Below are 20158 nucleotides of genomic sequence, written 5' to 3' on the forward strand. Positions count from 1 at the left end.
ACAACAGCAGTTGCCTCTGGGCAACCCCAAGAAAGAATGAACAAAAGTGAAAGGTTAGCATTTTCTTAAAACCAGGGTGGGTGGGTGAGGTTGCTAGACAGAGCAGTAAGTGTCTCTCCATTTACCTAGGTTAGCTATCTTGTCAGGTACAGTGCACAGTCTCAAGAAAATGATATTGTAGAGTTCCAAATGGTTCAGAAAAGGGAAACCAAAATGATTAAGGGGTGGAATGACGATGAGGAAAGGTTGCAGCTTCTTCGGACTTTTGAGTTTAGAGAATTTTAAGAAATTCTGCATAGCATGGAGAAAGTGGGTAAAAGAATCCAATGAAGCTGAACACTGGAAAATTCAGAACAGATAAAAGAAAGTACTTCTTCACTCAACACACAGCTAAACTGTGGAACTTGCACCACAGGAGGCAGTGATGGTCCTCAAACTGGATGGCTTTAAAAGAGGATCAGGCAAATTCATGGAGGGCAAGGCTATCAATTGCTAGCAGCCATAATAGCCATGTTCTACCTCCATTGTTATAGAGGTATTGTGCTTCTGATTACCAGGTGGTCAGATTTCAGCTGTTGCACTCATGTTCCACTTGCACATGCATCTGGTCAGCCACTGAGAACAGGATCTGGCCTAGATGGGTCATTGGCCTGAACCAACAGACTCATCTTATGTCCTTACTAATTTCCAGTAACTGAAAAAAATGAACTTTTATTAGATATTCTCAAGCCAGTGGCTGTAACCCAAAACTCCCTTCTTGTGGAAAACATTGGTCCCTTCTTTTTTAAACTTCGTTCCAATCATTACTGAATGGTCCAAAGGTGTGGAATTCTCATTCTTTTTTGTTCCAGAAAGTGGTTGCCCGGTTAGACCCTCTTCTCATTTATGTTCTCTTGTTATGCAGGAAGGATTTTATTGCCCCCTTCCACACTTCAGCACCCAATACATGGGTGGATGGGATCAGGGACTTGACATGCCCACCACCCCACACAGAATAGCCCCTCTCTCCCTGTTACGCCATACATGAAGGTGACTGCCTAAATAGGGCTTTAGTTTTCTATATATGTTCCTCATTTGTAATGTATCTGTAAAAGAGCACATTAGCCTCTGTAGTCCATTGCAATGTGCCCACTGCAGCTCTCACACTTTTCCATTTACATGCAGCATATTCAACGCTGCTCCTGTCTTTTAGCTCTTCTTGTTTTATGACCATTCTCTGGCCCTTTCCTGCAGTCACTGGCCCTTTTCCCAAAGGCTCTGCACTTTACCTTCTCAGACACTTCTGCAAGATCCAGACTTTGGAGCTTGCCTGCAAGTTCATCCAAGAGGCGTGACTGCTCTTCTTGCTTAGCCTTGAAGCTGGCCTCAGTCTCATTCATCAAGCTCTCCACCTCTAGGCGCATCTCAGCTGACTGCTCTACTACACTACCAGGAAGAAGAGTTGAGGCATTGGCTCTCCTTTCAGCATCCAGGGACCTCTGGAAATACTGGGTGATGCTGTCCAAGGCTCCTGCAAAAATCCAATGTGATGATTATTGAGTATTCTGGCTGGCCTCATTTGAAATTGTAACATGAGAAGCAGCCCTATGTACACAATACACTGGGTGTAATTGCCCTGGAAGCCAACAGACCCAAGATCTCTGCGTGCTCTTCCAAGAAAATGAAAGGCATGCTACAGCCATCGTTAAGCACATATAATTGACTGGGCGTATTAAGCACAAACTTAATTTTGTTGCTCTGAAATAAATGATAATGCAAAGCACTTAATTTTGGTTGGACCCCCCCCCCCCAATTAAACTTATTCCTTTCTCCTTCATATTAAAAGCAAAACACAAGCATGCAGACACTGACCTCGAACATCAGATATTTTTATGAATTCTAGTTGCTCTGCAAGTTCTTTCACAACATTGTCTAGGCTCTTTGCATCTGCCTCCAGGGTGCTCAGTTGAGTGTCTGTGGTATTGCTTTCAGAGGCCACCTTGGATACTTTTTCTTCTACTTCAGCTATCTTTTCTGTAACATCTGCTGTTAACTTCCTGTGAACCAAACAGAACCAACATTTATTGTTACAAAACAAAAACCTACTGGCCTTGAATTTAAAATATAAATAAATCCAAATGATAGGTTAATTCCTTCCTTTTCACCCCAAGAATGTGGTTAATGAGTTTGTTACAACTTCCCTACTCAAAATACTCATTAATCAGAATTTGTGGCTTAAAAACAAAATCACATTTTATAAGCAGAAAGCAGCAAAGAGCTCAGAGAACAGCTGTTTTGTGTGAGATTTAACTCAATCTGGATTCCAGAAGTCTGCTGTAATGTGCTTGAACTTTGCCAACTGCATAGGTCATAGCATTGGCTCATAGAATCCATACATAATTTCTTTTGTATCCCACATAGTTAACAAATGGTTGTTAATTTATTTTTCACAGACGAACTAGTTATGATTAAGGGGTGGGAGGATCAATGCATAATAGATTATTTTATTCCGTAAAATATGAGACAAAATGGAAGCTGGCTGTACTGAAGACTTCCTCCACGTTTAACACAAAGTAGGACTCATCATAATGAACACAAACAACATTTTGAGGGAAGTCGCCAAGCCTAGAGAATCAGTCCTTGGGCATGTGCATTATCTGCATGGACTCAACCTCTGAACAAATGAAATGAGATATTAATGTATTTGTGCAAGGTATCCTGCTTTAAAAAGGGGGAATTCTCCTTAACCCTACTATAACAACTGTCCCAGCATTTGTGTTCTTCTGTAGTCCTCAGTTACACCAAATGCACATACAGCAAAGGGAACAGGACCCACTTTCCCTAACCCTCACATGTGGAAAATGCCTGTGGAAAATGTTTTGTGCAAAAGCTCAGTAGGAATTTTTAGGATAGGGCAACATGATGGCTATATTATACCGTATTTTTCGCTCCATAGGGCACACTTTTTCCCCCTCCAAAAATTAAGGGGAAATGTGTGTGCGTCCTATGGAGTGAAAGCAGGCTCCTTGGCTTCAGCGATAGCAACGCAAAGCCTCCAAAGCGCAGTGGGAGCACTCCCTCCGCGCTCTGGAGGCTACGCGTTGCTTTCGCTGAAGCCTGGAAAGCGAGAGGGGTCGGTGCGCACCGACCCCTCTCGTTCTCCAGGCTTCAGGGATAGCTGCCTGGAGCCTTTGGAGCACGGCGGGACCTCGCGCTGCACTCCGAAGGCTTTGGGTTCCTTTTGCTGAAGCCGGGAGAGCAAGACTCTCCTGGCTTCAGCAGAGAGGGAGAGCTGCGCGGCGCCCCTTCAGCGAAGCGGGAGGAGAAATGGAAGGGGCTCCGTTTCTCCTGCCGCTTTGCTGAAGGGGCACTGAGCAGAGAGGGGGAGAATTTGTTTTTCTTGTTCTCCCCCTCTAAAACAAGGTGCGTCCTATGGTCTTGTGCATTCTATAGAGCGAAAAATACTGTACTTCCAGTGGCCAAGGGAGTATGCCTTCATATACCAATTGCGGTAGAACCAGGTGGGGAGAGTGCTGTTCAACTCAATTCCTACTTGCAGTCTTCCCATAGGCACCTGGTTGGCCATTGTGAGAACTAGAACTCGATGCCCCTCTGGCCTGATCTAGCATGACTTCTTTTGTTCCTAGGGTGGTACCAACAAGGGCAAGTAGTCAGAGTTAGGCCCTGAATTAAGAACACTTCTCTCCATCAGGCATCGTTTGAGATTGATTTGTTCTGCAAATGAAAACTGAATGTAGAAAACTAGTCTTCAAATGCTGCTGCTTATTATAGCTTTAAAAATGCAAAAACAGTTTAGCAAGGAAGGGAGAATGTAGTGAACTCTTTCTTCAAAGATGCATATGAATTAAGGAGTTGTTAGGGCATGGCAATTGTTTTGTTTTTGCATTTTTAACTCTCCAGGATATTTTCTTGGGAAATTTCTCTGTGTGTGCCTTAAAACTGCATAACTGAAAAATAAAGAAGATCCAGCAGTAAGATCTATATTATGGCAAGCAAAACTCACAAACAGGGTAGGCGAGTAAACCAAAGCAAGACCACACTGATAATACTGGGGAAAAGTTGATTCACACAGGCTAATCCATACAGGAGTTGCTTATAATTTGGCACCACCTGAAGAATAACAGCGCCAGAAAACAAAAGGTACTGAAAGCCCTTGCGAGACAACACTTGGGCAAGATTGTGCTGTGGTCGTCTGCCAAGCCTGAGATTTTGAAACTGCAGTTCCTCTCTTTTGGCATCCATATACAACAGGTCTTCGCAACTGATAAAAGTACAAGTCAGGGTGGGTATAAATTATGTCTAAACATGTTCAACAGCGCTTAATTCTTAAATTATCATCTGCAGTGGGGGGAAATTATTGCACAGCGCTCCAGGGGAAATGGTGCCAAATGCGTGCAAAGTACTAAAACAGGTAATGTATTTTGGTTTTTCTTATGCAGGACCAAGTTCTGCAGGGGAAAGGGCACAAGCTGTTAGGTTAAACAAAAAACCTGAAAAGATTGTATGATAATCCATTAACAGAAGTTGGTACAGTTAAGTTACCTAATTTGTACCCAATTAAGTTGCCTAATACAGTTAAGCTACTTTAATTGCTCGACTGTCATTAAGGCTACAAAAACAACTGGTGGTATCAAGAAACCAAATCAGTCTTGCAGTTTCCCTTCCTTAGACTGAAAGGAGGGACAGGAAGGAGCAATTGGCTAGAGGCTGAACATTTCAAGCACATCATTTCTCATCCCACATTCCTTCATTTTAACGGAAGTCTCTATCCTATACTCAGGGAGAAGATAAGGAATGAACAGGTGTGCCACCTTGTTAATTGAAAAGCAGTTTCATAGTTTCCTTCAACTTTTCCATAATCACTGTAAGGCACACTTCCAACCTTCTTTTTCTTTACTTTCTGCTTACAAGTCTAATTAAAATTGCAGAATGATGAGATCCCCACCCCCATGTCTGAGCAAATGCAAAAGAACACTATTTGTGTTTTATGCCACACTTACTCTGCTTCCTCAAATAGATTTCCAATGTTCTTAAGAGGCTCGGCAGCAGGATTTTGAGCAATGATACTTTTAATCTCATTCAGTTTTTCCTCCACAGAGCTGAGCGTCTGCCGGTAAGGACCACTGAGCCCTGTGATTTTCAGGGCTTTCGCTCTTTCTAGGAATCTCTGTGTCCTGTTAGTCAGCTCACTAATGATGACATCCCAAAGAGCAAAACACTGGTGACATGGTGCACAGTCTGGGAAGGTGCCGGAGTAGCCTCGGGTGCACTTATCGCAACGGGTTCCCTCAACCCCTGCGTTACAGATGCACTGCCCAGTCGTGCGGTTGCATTGTGGGGTCTGGATGCCACGTTGATCACAGTCACAAGCTGAAAAGAGACAAAAATAAATGGAGACACCACAAACCAGGGGCGGGGAACCACCAAATAAGGCGGCGGTTTTACAAATGAACAGAACCGTGCCAATTCTCCTGAAAAATTGCTACTCCTGCAGCTTGGGGATTATCCATCTATTTGGTGGGCCAATGTCCAGATCACACTCCATAGCTGTGCATGCTAACGCCAGCGAGGTCTGCATTCAAATCCCTATCCAACCATAATGTCCCTACTGAAGCTTGTCATACACCTTAGCCTGTCCTGCTCCAGAAAGTTGCTGTGAGGCTCATGTTTGCTGCCCTGAATTCCTTGGAGGAAGGTTGGAATAGAAGTGAAATGCGTGCAAATTAAATGTGAATTAGTGAATTGACACAAGGGAGTGCTTCCCTGTTCCTGACACTCCCAATTCTCCTCCCTTTCTTGCTTCTGCTCCCCACACGTGGGTCAGAGATAAGCCACAGGGTTTAAAGTGCAGTACTAGTTAAGTTAGGGACGCGGGTGGCGCTGTGGGTAAAAGCCTCAGCGCCTAGGGCTTGCCGATTGAAAGGTCGGCGGTTCGAATCCCCGCGGCGGGGTGAGCTCCCGTTGTTCGGTCCCAGCGCCTGCCAACCTAGCAGTTCGAAAGCACCTCCGGGTGCAAGTAGATAAATAGGGACCGCTTACTAGCGGGAAGGTAAACGGTGTTTCCGTGTGCGGCTCTGGCTCGCCAGAGCAGCGATGTCACGCTGGCCACGTGACCCGGAAGTGTCTGCGGACAGCGCTGGCCCCCGGCCTCTTAAGTGAGATGGGCGCACAACCCTAGAGTCTGTCAAGACTGGCCCGTACGGGCAGGGGTACCTTTACCTTTACCAGTTAAGTTTAGCTGTTTTATTTCTCATCAAAAGTATTTGTACTATAGTCTAAAAACCAGTAGTCTGCAAGCTTTTCAGACCTTGGAGCCATGTTTCTGAATTTACTGAAATATATTTGCATGATGGTATGGTGTATGGCTGCTGTTGTGACCCACTTTAAATCAACCCATGACCCATTAGCAAATCCTGTCCCACCAGTCTGAAGACCACCAGTCTGCACTATGAATGCACTTTACATCTGACTAAGGTCAATGACAAAACTCCCATGGATATGAATGGCTCTGGATCACGCTTATTAGTGTAGCAGAAATAGAATTTACAATCAATAACCCCAAACAGCCAGGCAGGACAAGAAAACTAGAAGCTACCAGTCATTGTGCCATGGGTGTGGTTGAGTCCACCGAACACATTCTCTTGACTTGTCCTTCTTATGCAGAGCTTAGACAAAAATTTTATAGACCCACTCCTATGTCAATTTAGCTTCCTACCCGGAGAAAACCAGGTTTTACACTTGCTGAATAATGTCACTAGAGCTATACCTTCCTTGGTGGCCAAATTTCTTTTTTTAGCTTTTAAGCGTCGCAAGACTATAATTGACTGTATTGATATGGGGCTATCTGTTTAGCCCATTTTAGTGTTGGCTAAGCTCTAAAATCTTCCTGGATGTTTTAACTGTGTATTGACAAATGTACTTTTTTCTGACTGACGGTCGAATAAAAGGTTGATGATGATGTTAAAAAGAAAAGAAAAAAAGAAGCTACCAGTGTTGAATACCTTCATTTTAACAAGGGATGAGACAGTTGGGAGAATCCTTTCCATCACAGCTACAGGTGAAATGAAATGAAATGATTTTAAAAAGGCACATGCTGCCAACATCCAAAATGACAGGAGTTTGACTCCCAGCAATGTAAAGCCCATAGGAAAATGCCAAATCCTTCAAAAAGGCTTCACAAATTTAACATATGCAAATGATCCATCAATCAGGAATCCTGTAAGGTATTGTCTGGATGTTGTGGTCTATTGTCAAGGTTTCTTCCACAAATATTCAAACTTCCCATAAGAATATATGAGAAAGGGAAGGGAGTACCACAGGGAAGGGCTAATACTTTGGCACATACTGTTATTTAAATATTCACATCTCTTGGCCAAGTTTCTTAAAAACCCTTTAAAAGAACAAGTTACCATAAACAAAACCAGCTTTCTTGTAAAGAGGAATTCAATACATAGGATACAAAAAAAATGTGTTGTCCTGCTGTTCAACTTATGTTGGTGCAATTTAACAAAATGGCCTTTTTGTTCTCAGAATTATAAGCCAACACAAGGGGTTTTATTTCCATCAAAGAGACTTCAGCATTCCCACAGTGAATTGCAATGGAACATAAACCCCCTCTTAAACCCCCTCCGGCAACTCATTCCTCTTTGAAGATTGAAGGGGAAAGGAGGCACTTAACCCTTTCCACCACCAGTAAACTATTATTAATTTGTGGGAAATTAGACTATCTGGATAATGGTGAATTATTCGGATTCCTTACATGGGTGTAACAAAAACAGAAGCCCACCAGTATATGGCTCCCTTCTCTTGAAGATCCCAAGATAATATCACATTACACATTCAATCCATTTTAGCATGTCAAGTTCTTTTTTGTTTCGTTTTTGAGCACACGATCCTGATCACACTGAAATGAATGGGCATTTATATTTATCTTTTCTTTGAACAAATTGGGATTTCCCCTCAAATGCCGGTGATTCAGAGGCATTTTTATGAATATAATAAACAGAACACAAAATTGCATGTTCATTTATGGTATACGAAAAGTCCAAATTCCTGTTGTAACGAGGAAAATACAGAACTTTTAATACGTGTGTGTGTGTGTGTGTGTGTGTGTGTGTGTGTGTGTGTGTGTAGTTGAATAAACTATAATTTAGTGCTATGTATGAACAGGTAACTACAGAAGAATTAAAAGCGATAAATAATTTGATCCCTCTTCTGCTTATATGTCAAAATAAATCTGTCAAGATAACCAATCAGCCTGGTGCAGAGCTCTGTAAATGATCCAGTGCCCCTAAAGAACCTAACAATGACATTTCCCTGGTGTAATGGTTAGAGTGTTGGGCCGGGGTTCGAATCCTCAATCAACCATGAAAGCTCATGGAGTGACCTTGGGCCAGTCACCATCTCTTAGCCTGACCTACCTCACAGGGTTGCTGTGACGATGAAATGGGGAGGAGGAGAACCATGTACCCTACTTTGAAGGTGGTATATAAATGTAATAAATAAAATATAAGTAAATATATAAATAAAAAGGAGTCCTATATGACTAGCAGTGAATCGAGTGCAATCCTATTTCCTACCTACCGTATTTTTCGCACGATTGGACGCACCGGACCATAGGACGCACCTAGTTTTTTGGGGGGGAAATAAAGGAAAAAATTTTCCCCTTTATTTCCCCCCCAAAAGCAGGTCAGGGAAACCGAACCAGGTCGAGGAACAGCGGGATAGTGGCGCTGCGCCTCCCTGCTGTCCCCCAAGCTTGTGGGGCTGGCCGATGTCTGTCCGGCGGGCGGGGAGCTCTGCTTCAGGGCGCCCCACCCGCCAGGCAGCAGGCTGCTATCCGCAGCGTGGGGAGCCCTGTGGGGAATTCCTGCAAGGCTCCCCATGCTGCGGATGTGTTCCCAAAGCGCCTGGAGCTCTGCTTTCAGGGCGCCCGGCGCTCCGGGAAGCAGGCTGAGCGGAGCGCTAATCCCGAAGCCCCAAGCTTCGGGATTAGCGCGGCGCTTCGCTAGCCCTGGGAGAGCCACGCAACGTCGCGGGGCTCTCCCAGGGCTAGCGAGACCTTGCCGGCACCCAGAAGCTTGGGGCGCGCTGAGCTCCGCGCCCCCCAAGCTTCGGGATTAGCGCGGCGCTTCGCTAGCCCTGGGAGAGCCACGCAACGTCGCGGGGCTCTCCCAGGGCTAGCGAGACCTTGCCGGCACCCAGAAGCTTGGGGCGCGCTGAGCTCCGCGCGCCCCAAGCTTCGGGATTAGCGCGGCGCTTCGCTAGCCCTGGGAGAGCCACGCAACGTCGCGGGGCTCTCCCAGGGCTAGCGAGACCTTGCCGGCACCCAGAAGCTTGGGGCGTGCTGTGCTCCGCACGCCCCAAGCTTCTGGATTAGCGCAGCGGTCCGCTAGCCGTGGGAGAGCTGGGTCTCCCACGGCTAGCGGATAGCTTCCTGAAGCCTGGAGAGCGAGAGGGGTCGGTGCGCACCGACCCCTCTCACTCTCCAGGCTTCAGCGAAAGCCTGCATTCGCTCCATAGGACGCACACACATTTTCCCTTGCTTTTTAGGAGGGAAAAAGTGCGTCCTATGGTGCGAAAAATACGGTAATTTCTGTGTGCTACAGTTCTTCAGGGCCCCCAATTTTTCTCTTGCTTTTATTTTTGACTTTTGAATAAACACTGAGAAGCTATTCCACACTCCTCAGAAACTTCTTCAGAGGATCAAATCAGGATAGCATGTACTTGGAAAATTCCCATGCTAACTTCCTAGTGATGGACACACTTGGGAACACTAACTGTTGCTGGATCATCCATTACTTGATTAGAACAATACACATGTGGAATAGAGGAATGTTTTTTTAAAAAAAACAACGTCAGTGCAAATCCCTAGGTAGCACATCTGGATGCCTGGAGTAGACAATCCTAATAAGAAATGTACAGAAGCCAAATCTCATACATTCCACAATTACAATGTATGTAGCTAGAAAACTCTTATTGTACGGGATCTCTAGGACACCAAGTTCCATAGAACATGATGAAGACATTGCAAGTCTCTTATCTTACCTACCAAAGTGCAAAATCCCCCTTGGTTTTTTTCTCATTTAGATATGACAGCCCCTGTAGCACACAGACATCTTGTAGTCTATGAAATTTATGCAAAATAATTAGGGTTTTTTTATATAAAAAAATATGTCCATCGTATTTTCCCAATGGAGGACAAAAAACACACTGGAAAGACATCTGGCTGTCTGGGGCTTATGGGAGTTGTAGTCCAAAACATCTGGAGGACATCAGGTTGGTGATGGCTTATGTAGTATATATATTGGCTTAGACATAGGTCTGAACTGAAGTGTCAGTAAAATTAAACTATGTATGCTTCAGTTTCTTTTACCTAATGCTGTATATCCTCACATGTAAACAAATTTGAACAGCATTCAAGCTAAAATATAGTTTATGCTGAATGTTTGCTACCCTTCAAGTCATAGTTTATAAAATCTAGAATTAAATGCTGTATTCCTCCTTGTGTGTTCAGGGTCAGTTACTTCCTAGTCCAGGCAAACCATATTTTGTCATTACACCTGAACTGACAATCTATGGTTTGTTCTTGCCTTTCAAACCAGGCTTGGAAACCTGAGATAACCTTGGAAGGTCACAGAAACAATACCTGTGAACCAGCCTGTGAATACCTGTGAGCCAGGTCTCAGTTGATGGGATGCTTTAGAGTTTTGCAAGTGTTTACATGTTTTCTAAACCTGTTTCATAGAAACAGACCTGCACCTACCTTAAGTACACCTTTGAGAAACTTCTGAAAATTTCAGAAATCCTACCTTCAGTAACTACTATTTTGTACAATAAGTACAAAACTTTCCCCCATCTCTTCTTCCTGTTCTTGAGGTTTTTATTCAATAATACATACAATGCAAATATTAGCAGTTGTGTTGAGTTAAAACAAGCACAACTGCATTTTAATTTAAAACAATACTCCAAAAGCTCCTGGCAATAAGCCCTATTTTAATGCTAAATCCCAAGCTCACCAGTATTTTTGTCTCTTAGGCATGCTCTTCCAGATAGAGGAAATCTGGGGGATTCAGTAGGATTTGGACTCTTATAACAAAGTCATTTAGTCTTGAAAGATAACAGAATTCTGATCTGATTCCAGCCTATCCATTAAACACAATTTCCCCCCTGTGTAATGGCTAATCCTTTATATGCTTGATGCCAAAAAAATGAAGTTATTTGGGCCTTTTTATTCAGCTGAAACAATTTTTAAATGCAGATACCCAGATACCTTTCTCTCATATACACAGTTAGGCAGGAATTGGTTTGAAATCCATTGAATACGACTAGATCTGAATTTTTCAGAAATTAAGAAAATAAGTCGCACCCTGTAGGATCACGCTAGAGGCCCATCTGGTGCAGCACTCTCTTCTCCCAGTAAACAACCAGATGTGTATGGGAAGCTCACACGGACCTGAGTGCAATCGTCTGCAGTTACTAGACTTGCCGTCTCTATTCAGCAGAGGCATATTGCCTCCAACAGTGGAAGCAGAACATAGCCGTTGTGGCTTGTAGCCATTCAGAGCCTTTACGCTCCATGAATTTGTCTAATCCTCATCTTAAAGTAATTCAAGTTGGTAGCCATCACTACCTCTTCTAAGGGCAAATTCCATAGTTTAACTATACACCGTATGGAGAACTATATTCAGTCTGTCCTGAATCTCAGCTTAATTGGGTACTCCAGGGTTCAGGTTTTATGAGAGAGGCAGAAAAGCTTTTCTCTATCCCCTTTCTCAAGACTGTGCATAATTTTATACACTTCTATCATGCCCCCTATGGGACGCGGGTGGCGCTGTGGGTAAAACCTCAGCGCCTAGGACTTGCCGATCGCATGGTCGGCGGTTCGAATCCCCGCGGCGGGGTGCGCTCCCGTCATTCAGTCCCAGCGCCTGCCAACCTAGCAGTTCGAAAGCACCCCCGGGTGCAAGTAGATAAATAGGGACCGCTTACCAGCGGGAAGGTAAACGGCGTTCCGTGTGCGGCTCTGGCTCGCCAGATGCAGCTTGTCACGCTGGCCACGTGACCCGGAAGTGTCTGTGGACAGCGCTGGCTCCCGGCCTCTAGAGTGAGATGGGCGCACAACCCTAGAGTCTGGCAAGACTGGCCCGTACGGGCAGGGGTACCTTTACCTATCATGCCCCCTCTTACTTACCTTTTCTGCAAACAAAAAAGACCCCAAAGTTGGAACCTTTCCAACCCCTTGATCATTTTGACTGCCCTTTTCGGAACCCTTTCCAGCTCTTCAGTAGCCTTTTTGAGGTGAGGCAACCACCATAGTTAATGGCAAAATGTGACAGCCTAAGAGGCTTTCCCCAAAGAATGATGGGAACTGTATTTTGTTAAGGGTGCTGGGAACTGTAGCTCTATTAAGGGTGAACTACAGTGCCCAGACTTCTTTGGCATAAGTCAGGTGCTTTAAGTAGCATTAAATGTGTTCTAAATGTATGGTGTTCTGGTTTGGATAGCAATTGAAGCGACCAGGCATATTTACAAAACATGCCTCAGTAAATGAGTTCTTAATTTCTTTATACACCTAGGTGCTGCTCCCCTTTTATTCTATGCTGTGCTTTTCTTACAGAACCGAAACGAGAAGACACTATTCTCCCCATATGGAAAACTGAAAATACTCTTTTCACATTATTTTTGTTAACAATATGAAAAAAAAACCAAATACTAGAAACTAGAAAATGAACATCTAAATCTCTATCATCTAAAGCCAGTCTGCCATTTCTGTTACAAAGCTGCAAAAATCCACTTCAAAACCAAACTCTTACTAGAATTAAATTTAGCTTCACAAAAATAGCATTTTAAAAAAAGCCAGCTAAGATCAGTGAGCTTCTTTTTTAAGTGCTGTATAGTAACAAACATTGCAACATGAAGAGGCTAATGGATGCACTATAGAATCATAGTTCTCTAGTGTCTCTAATTCCTTGCAACATAGCATGAGGGAGCCAATATGAATGCTGCTTTGACTCCTTTCTACACGCATAGGCACAGGGCAAGCTATCAGCAATTATCTCTAGGCTCCCAACCGCAGCAGAAGCTACAATATGGGAAACGCATGCAGATTTCACATACAGAAGTGCTCCTTCGAAAGGCTAATAATGCACGTGGAACAAGGAAAGTAATGTGCTCACCTTGGCAGTCCACGCCAGGATCACCCCAGAAAAACTCCTGGCACTCGTTGCATGTGCGCCCTCCAAATCCTGGCATGCACTGGCACTGCCCAGTAAACTGTTAATTCAAACAGATGCAACAAAAATAAGCTGAACAGGGTGCATTTCACAAAGTGAACAAGCCACAGGGACTTTATTAGGCCACTAGAGCCATCTGTCAATACGATACATTAAGTGTCAAAAGAGCTAAAAATGTTAACTGGCCACCTATCAGAATTATGGACATAGTACACATGACTCTGGAGATCCTTAAATAGGATCTCGGTTAGTTTTGTTAAGAGTCAATAGCAGCTCGGGAAGAGGCTACTCAGAAAACCAATACTTCTTGCACTGTTTCCCCAAGAAAGGATGTTCCCCTTGCAGCTGAGACTGTAGGTCAAAGATCACACAAAGACATATTCCTTTGGAAAAGTGGAACAGGAGAAAGGATTAAGCCCTTTCCAGTACCACAGTGTCAATTTAAATTCTTCTCCCTCGGTTGCAATTCCTTTTGAAAATATGGATCTCCCACACCAAGCATTCTCTGTAACTTTCATATCTTTACAATAACAGAAGTTGGCTAAACAATAGATTCCACTGTTTCCGACTTCATATCAGTTACTTGCAGGGTTTCAAGCTTATGGTGAAGAACACTTTTAAGTAGCTGTATTAGGGCCTTTAGTATTAACAGTTCATCAGATTTTCAAAGGAATTACAATGGTTCATATTAATTAATACACAAATATACATAATATATCACACCAACATAGAGTTGAGCACATGCTCTTCCCATTATTACCCATTGTGGTCTCTGAATACTTGCAAAGGCTCAGTAAATAGAAAAATCAGGTTGAATGTCACATTAATAAAGAGAAAAGGAACTTGAAATATCAGCAAGCTTCTTGGTTTCATGTAAGAATTAGGGAGCAACCCATTATGTGTGACAATTACACGTGTGTATTTTGCTGCATATAACATGAGTTAGCGGATCAGTCGGCCGCTGCTTCCTAGTACTGTATACCAAGTGCAAATGTATGGCACACTAACTCTGTAGAGAAATGTTTTCAACTGTTAATGCAACCTTCTATGGAAATCATCAGGTGATTATGAATGAATTGTAGCTATTGCTGCAGCAATAGCTCTTCAAGAAACATCTAAAGCATCATCACATCTGATGGGATATTAAATTTTAACCATTATCCTTGATGTAACTTTTCAGCACCACTCACAGCTGATTGCCATGTCCCAGAGCACGACAATCTTATGTACCAGACCCTGATTCCCCTGGTAAATTAAGTCAGGTCCAAACAGGATTTTGCAGGCAGCAGGCACCATGTACAAATGATGCCAGCAGAACAAGCAACTATAGATTTATGTAAGCAGGCAAGTCAAGCTAAAGCAAACAGCCCACAGGGCCAAAATAACCTGTTGGAAATTCTCTCTCAACACTAATACAAAGCAATTTGTCATACTGCCAAGCACTGTGATACAATAGTCATCCACTGTACTCAAATAGTGTGACTTTTGCAAGAACATGCATTTGAATGCTCCTCAATATTAAGACAACAAACAAAACTGGTACATACAAAACTCACAGAGCTCAGTATGCACAGAGTTGCTTTCTGTTGGATTATTTAAAATCCCTGTGGCATGTGAATTTATTTAATTCCTAAACACGTTTCTACACCCTCTATTCAGATGAAATATCAAGGCAGAATACAAGTTTAAGCGAACGCAATAAAAAAATTAGATAAAACTGCCAACACTACCATTAGATCTCATACTATTATTGTTATCTCATATTCTTACCATTATCAACATCATATGTTCTTGCTGCTATTAAACTTCTCAAATGTGTGATAGTGTGCTAAGTTTAATTTTACTGTTTACTATTAGATTTTGATGTATTGTTGAATTTTGCTTTGTTTGATATAAGTTGTTTATTTTAAAGTTATTGTGACTTTTATAACAGATCAGATTGTTACTATTAATGTTTGATGTTTTATTATGTTTTTATGTGTTGGGACGCGGGTGGCGCTGTGGGTTAAAACCTCAGCGCCTAGGACTTGCCGATCATATGGTCGGCGGTTCGAATCCCCGCGGCGGGGTGCGCTCCCGTCGTTCGGTCCCAGCGCCTGCCAACCTAGCAGTTCGAAAGCACCCCTGGGTGCAAGTAGATAAATAGGGACCGCTTACCAGCGGGAAGGTAAACGGCGTTCCGTGTGCTGCGCTGGCTCGCCAGATGCAGCTTGTCACGCTGGCCACGTGACCCGGAAGTGATTCCCCACGTGACTCTACAGCGATCAGCTTTTCTTACCTCGTTACAAGATGAGCCAAAGGAACGTTCAGAATCACAGCCACATGGTTCACATCCTGTCCCACTAGCCAACCTCCAAGTATTGGGGGCACAGTGGTCACAGTTCTGTCCAATCACATTAGGAAGGCATTGGCATTGGCCAGTTTCTTTCTCACACTGACATTCTTCAGTGCTGTTGCAATGCTCACGCACTGTTCCCAAGTAGTTGCAGACACACTCTGGGGGGTGAAAGAGCAGAGAATGTAACGTGTTGCAGTACACTTGGGTGATAAATATGTTATCTAACTGCGACATGTAAGAAGGTATTGTAGCAGATTTGGAGAAGCTTTGTGAGATATCAAGGGTCACATTCTCTGGGGATAATCTCTTCCAGGCTGCACAACCAGGGTGGGCAAGGCCAAAGCCAGTGGTAGGAAAGGTTGCCTCTTTTGCTTTTGCTTTACAGGGGGGTGGTATTTTGTCAAAATAAGAGTTCGTGGGAAGAGAAGGGTTAACCCTTCCCTTACCAGCTTCCACTCCAAAGAAAAGTGCCTTGTGTGGCAATCAGACACGGCAACAAAGCTCCCATTGGCAGCATTGGGATCTTGCCTGCTCTCAACCCCCAAAGCATAATTTCTCTGAGTGCAGGGAAGGGAGGATGAATCCTTCCCTGCCACCATCTGGGGAAAAAGAGCAACCATTTCCCTCAGCAATTAGGCTTAGAGAAAAGCTCCCATTGGCATAAGTCAGTGGTGTCCAAACTTTTTTCAAAGAGGGCCAGATTTGATGAAGTGAAGGGCCGTGAGGGCCGACCAAAGGGCCAACCAAAGTTGTTGACCTATTTTAAAAATAGAAGTTGTTGAGGGTTTTTTTTAGGATTTTACCCCAGGAAATAAACTGCCACAGGGGCCAGAATTAGGCTGAATTAAGCCCCCGCAACAGACTTTGGACATGCCTGGCATAAGTGGATGGCTTTAGTCAGGACTGCTCATTCTAAGAGGAAAAACAAGAAACATTTATTTCTCTACAGCCACTTTTATATTTCCAAAAGATTATAGGAAGGGTGAGAGTTTCGTGGGCCGGTATATACAATGGTGTGAAAATGTGAAAATGAGGTCCTAGTATGGGGTGTGTGTGTGTGTGGAGAAAAAGAGGCCCACCAAGCATAAATGTCTCCAGCAGCTGTCATTTCCCTGCTCCAGACACAAGAATATAAACAGCATCTGTGAGTCATTTCCTACAGATCCCCCACTTGCTCTCTACATGTCAAAGCAAAATGAAGTTGCTGGGCTGAAGTCGGGTTTCAAAATTTAATTATCTCAATGAATTCTCACAACTATCTGCATTTTTCAAAAGCTCAGCTTCTCATTTGTGAACATCGCCTGATCCAACAAACTCACTCTCTTTAGGCCTTTCATTCTTGGGGAGCAAAACAACCATTATCCACCTGGTAGGAACTATGAGATTTGCATTAAAATACTGCATCAGCCACGGACTCATAAGAAGGCACAGAGCAAGCAACAATTTCTCATGGTATATTCCCAAAGTTTAAAATGAGAATGATACTGATCTATTTCAGGAGATTGTTTTGAAAAGATTAATAGATAAGGAAGCGTACCTGAAGTCTTTGGGATGGGGCAGTCAATACATCTAAACATTAAAACAGTGCTAGTTTCTAGGTTATACTTCACAGCATAAAACTTTTAAACACACACTTTTAGGCGTTTTTCTTAACACATATAGTTCTATACCTATCAGCTGAGGTTATTCACTACTGCCTGATGCATAAAATATAATAAAAAACAAAGAGTAGAAGAAGGGGATTTCTGAATATTGTTGCTTGTTATGGTGCACATTCTCTCCCCACCCCCTATGACTTTTGAGAAATCCACTTCTACTCTTTACCAGGAATGTCTCTGTAAACAAAAGACAATCCCCTCTTCTTCCTCCAAAGCCTGAGGGGCTGCAGGAAATGGCCTGGGCTTTTCTCCTGATAAGAAGAAAACAATGAAAGCTAACAAGAAAGCCTTCTCTCACACAAAAGCCTCATCTTTTCAAGATCAGGCTTGGAGTTCTTCTTCACTTAAGTGCCCCATTCAAACTAGGTTTGAGTTATCTGTTGACCTTTAATGAAGGATTATGCTCCCAATCTGCAAATTCCCAGTGCACCAAAATAATACCTTGGTGCTTAAAAGAAGACAAAGTGATGCTTGCAAAGGTCAGCAGCAGAGACCTTCCCCTACTTACTTCTACAGTCCTGCTGAACAGCCCGGCCATAATAACCGTGTTTACACAGTTGGCAGTTTTCACCCTCTGTGTGATACAAGCACTTCAGGCACAATCCAGTCTTCTTGTCGCAGGCCTCCGGATCAGTTGAGTCAATGTTGTTGTTGCACTGGCAGGGCTGGCAAATTCCACCAACATCCTCAGGGTTTCCAAAGAAACCAGAAGCACACTCGCCACATCTGCTCCCTGCTCAACAAGCCAAATCAAAGGAAGAAGAAATCTCTTCAGCTCACTCAAACATAAACATTAGCTAGAAATGAAAGCATGATAAAGGGGAGGAAAAGATCAAGGTATGTGCTAAGACCTAGGATGGAAGTTTGTCTGGAGAAACTTAACACACAACAAACAAGAAAACCATCAGAAAGATTTCAGATAGATTAGCCACTATCAATTCACATGCCAAAAGAGAGAGTATTACTTAGGCTGGTTGAGAATCTGGCTTTTGTGTAGATTTTGAAACCTAATATGTTGCAATGTCTGTGCTCCATTCAAAATGTTTCAAAGTTTCTCTTTAACAGAGGCAGATTTAGGGGAACATGACCAATTTGGTTGCACTGGGGGTGGAGCACCTGAGTCACCAAGAACTGTGATGAAGAATGGAGGGAAATGAAGTGGGTGGGTCTGCCAAATTTTGGTGTCACACAGGGTGCTGCTCAAATTTGAGACCCAAAAGTCTGCCACTGCCTTTGGTGCACAAAGCATCACATATTATTTATAATGCATCACTTATGTGGATGGCACATTTGTTGATGGTAGAATTATTATTACTAACAAGTGAACCATTCCTAAGATTGAGCAACTGATTTAATAAAATAGCAATAATAATAATTGTAAGTGTAAAATATGACACTTTGTGATAATCAAAATATGTATGCTCATTGAAACGGCTTCAATTTAATAGCATTCACTATACTTGGTTTCACAAAGTATTTTACCTTTATATCCTGTCTCGCAGACACACACCACCTGCAGAGTAGAACGTTCTTGATAACAGCCAGAGGCAAACTGGCGGCCACTTTCTGGCCCATCTGGGCAAGGACAAGGGCGGCAGTGATCCCCAGATCCCAGGACAGGATCTCCATAATAACCACCAAGGCATCTTAATTTTACAACATAAAAGTCTGTTAAGCATACCCAAGGAATAGAACACATATATTTGCATATCTTTTATTATTATTTTTATAGTAAAGTTTCATTAAACATTCTCACAATACAAAAAAACCCACAAACTAATCTACACAAAGAAAAAGAAAAAGACTGAAAAGAAGAAAAGCGAAAGAAGAATACAAGATCCTCTCTCACAGATATACCTTAACTTTTATCCCATACAGAAAAAGGTGAGCCCTCCCAGCTCTTACCTGGGAGCACCTCTCTCTTCTCCCAGTCTCTCACCCTGAGTGAGCTCCCCTTCATTGCCACACATATATTTGTATATCTGAGATGGACTGGTGACAGTACATAGCACACAGTTCAGCAAGTTTTTTGCAGCCCTCCATAATCACAGCCTGAATTTTATAGATGTTTTCATTGGCTCTTCCTTGATGTTAGTGGAAGGCGTGCCAAACCAAACCTATTTATTTCAGGTATCATATAAACACACTTCAGTTCACAAGCTAATGTGCACTGCTGAAAGTTTTGAGAGTTTTAGAAGAGCTGCGTTTCTAAGATCTTTCAAATAAGGTTACTTTGCTGTCTTTCCCCCCTTCCCCAAACTCCTGATGGTTCTGGAAATAACTGTGCTAGTCCTAGAGCAGTCTTTGGACCTGTGTAAGCAAGTACTCTGGGAGCAAAAAAATAAAAAAGGAATAGGCAATTGAGGCAGAGTGGCCAAGCTGGAAAACTATACAACAGGTGCCAATTAAAGTGTGTGCATGCTCAAGATTCAGAGCCATTAAACAGGCAGGAATCATTTTGAAATGAGTAGTGGTAGGAGTAGGAGGAGTGGAGATCAGTGCATCTGATCTACAAAATATCCTATGCAAATAAGTGCAGCCTAAGTAAATGGGTTAGATCTCAGCATTTCAGAGGGCAGCATGATAAAATCTTGCTTGAAAAGTAATATATCATTTAACGACTATCCCAGTTAATCCAAAAAGAAGGCATACCTTTCACAGTTGTGGCCAGAGGTATGATCACGGCAATTAAAACACTGTCCGCTGTACGGGTCACAATCATCCGCATGACCATTGCACTGGCAGGGCTGGCAGCTTGGAAATCCCCAGTAACCGGGCAAGCATCTGTCACACTGACGGCCATATATTCCATGGAAACAGTGGCACTGACCAGTCTCCGGGTGGCAGAAAGCATTAACTGATGCTTGGACATGACACTCACAAGCTAAAAAGAACATAGGTATCCATCTTGAATGATACTGAAATTG

The 20158-nt window shown here is 43.1% G+C and overlaps 1 protein-coding gene across 1 annotated transcript in view; it reads right to left on the bottom strand.

The window, feature by feature from the left end:
• Positions 1 to 20158, bottom strand: part of LAMB1 (laminin subunit beta 1) — a 58555-nt gene that overhangs the window by 8848 nt on the left and 29549 nt on the right. The window contains exons 19-26 of the mRNA XM_028745771.2: positions 19884 to 20115; positions 18714 to 18877; positions 17740 to 17964; positions 15514 to 15731; positions 13179 to 13275; positions 5001 to 5370; positions 1852 to 2036; positions 1269 to 1510 (exon numbers count right to left, since the gene is read on the bottom strand). Coding sequence (XP_028601604.2) covers positions 1269 to 1510; positions 1852 to 2036; positions 5001 to 5370; positions 13179 to 13275; positions 15514 to 15731; positions 17740 to 17964; positions 18714 to 18877; positions 19884 to 20115 — 1733 coding nt within the window. The remainder of the gene's footprint in view (positions 1 to 1268; positions 1511 to 1851; positions 2037 to 5000; positions 5371 to 13178; positions 13276 to 15513; positions 15732 to 17739; positions 17965 to 18713; positions 18878 to 19883; positions 20116 to 20158) is intronic.

Source organism: Podarcis muralis, chromosome 10 (assembly GCF_964188315.1).
Source record: "Podarcis muralis chromosome 10, rPodMur119.hap1.1, whole genome shotgun sequence".
Classification (NCBI taxonomy): Eukaryota; Metazoa; Chordata; class Lepidosauria; order Squamata; family Lacertidae; genus Podarcis; species Podarcis muralis.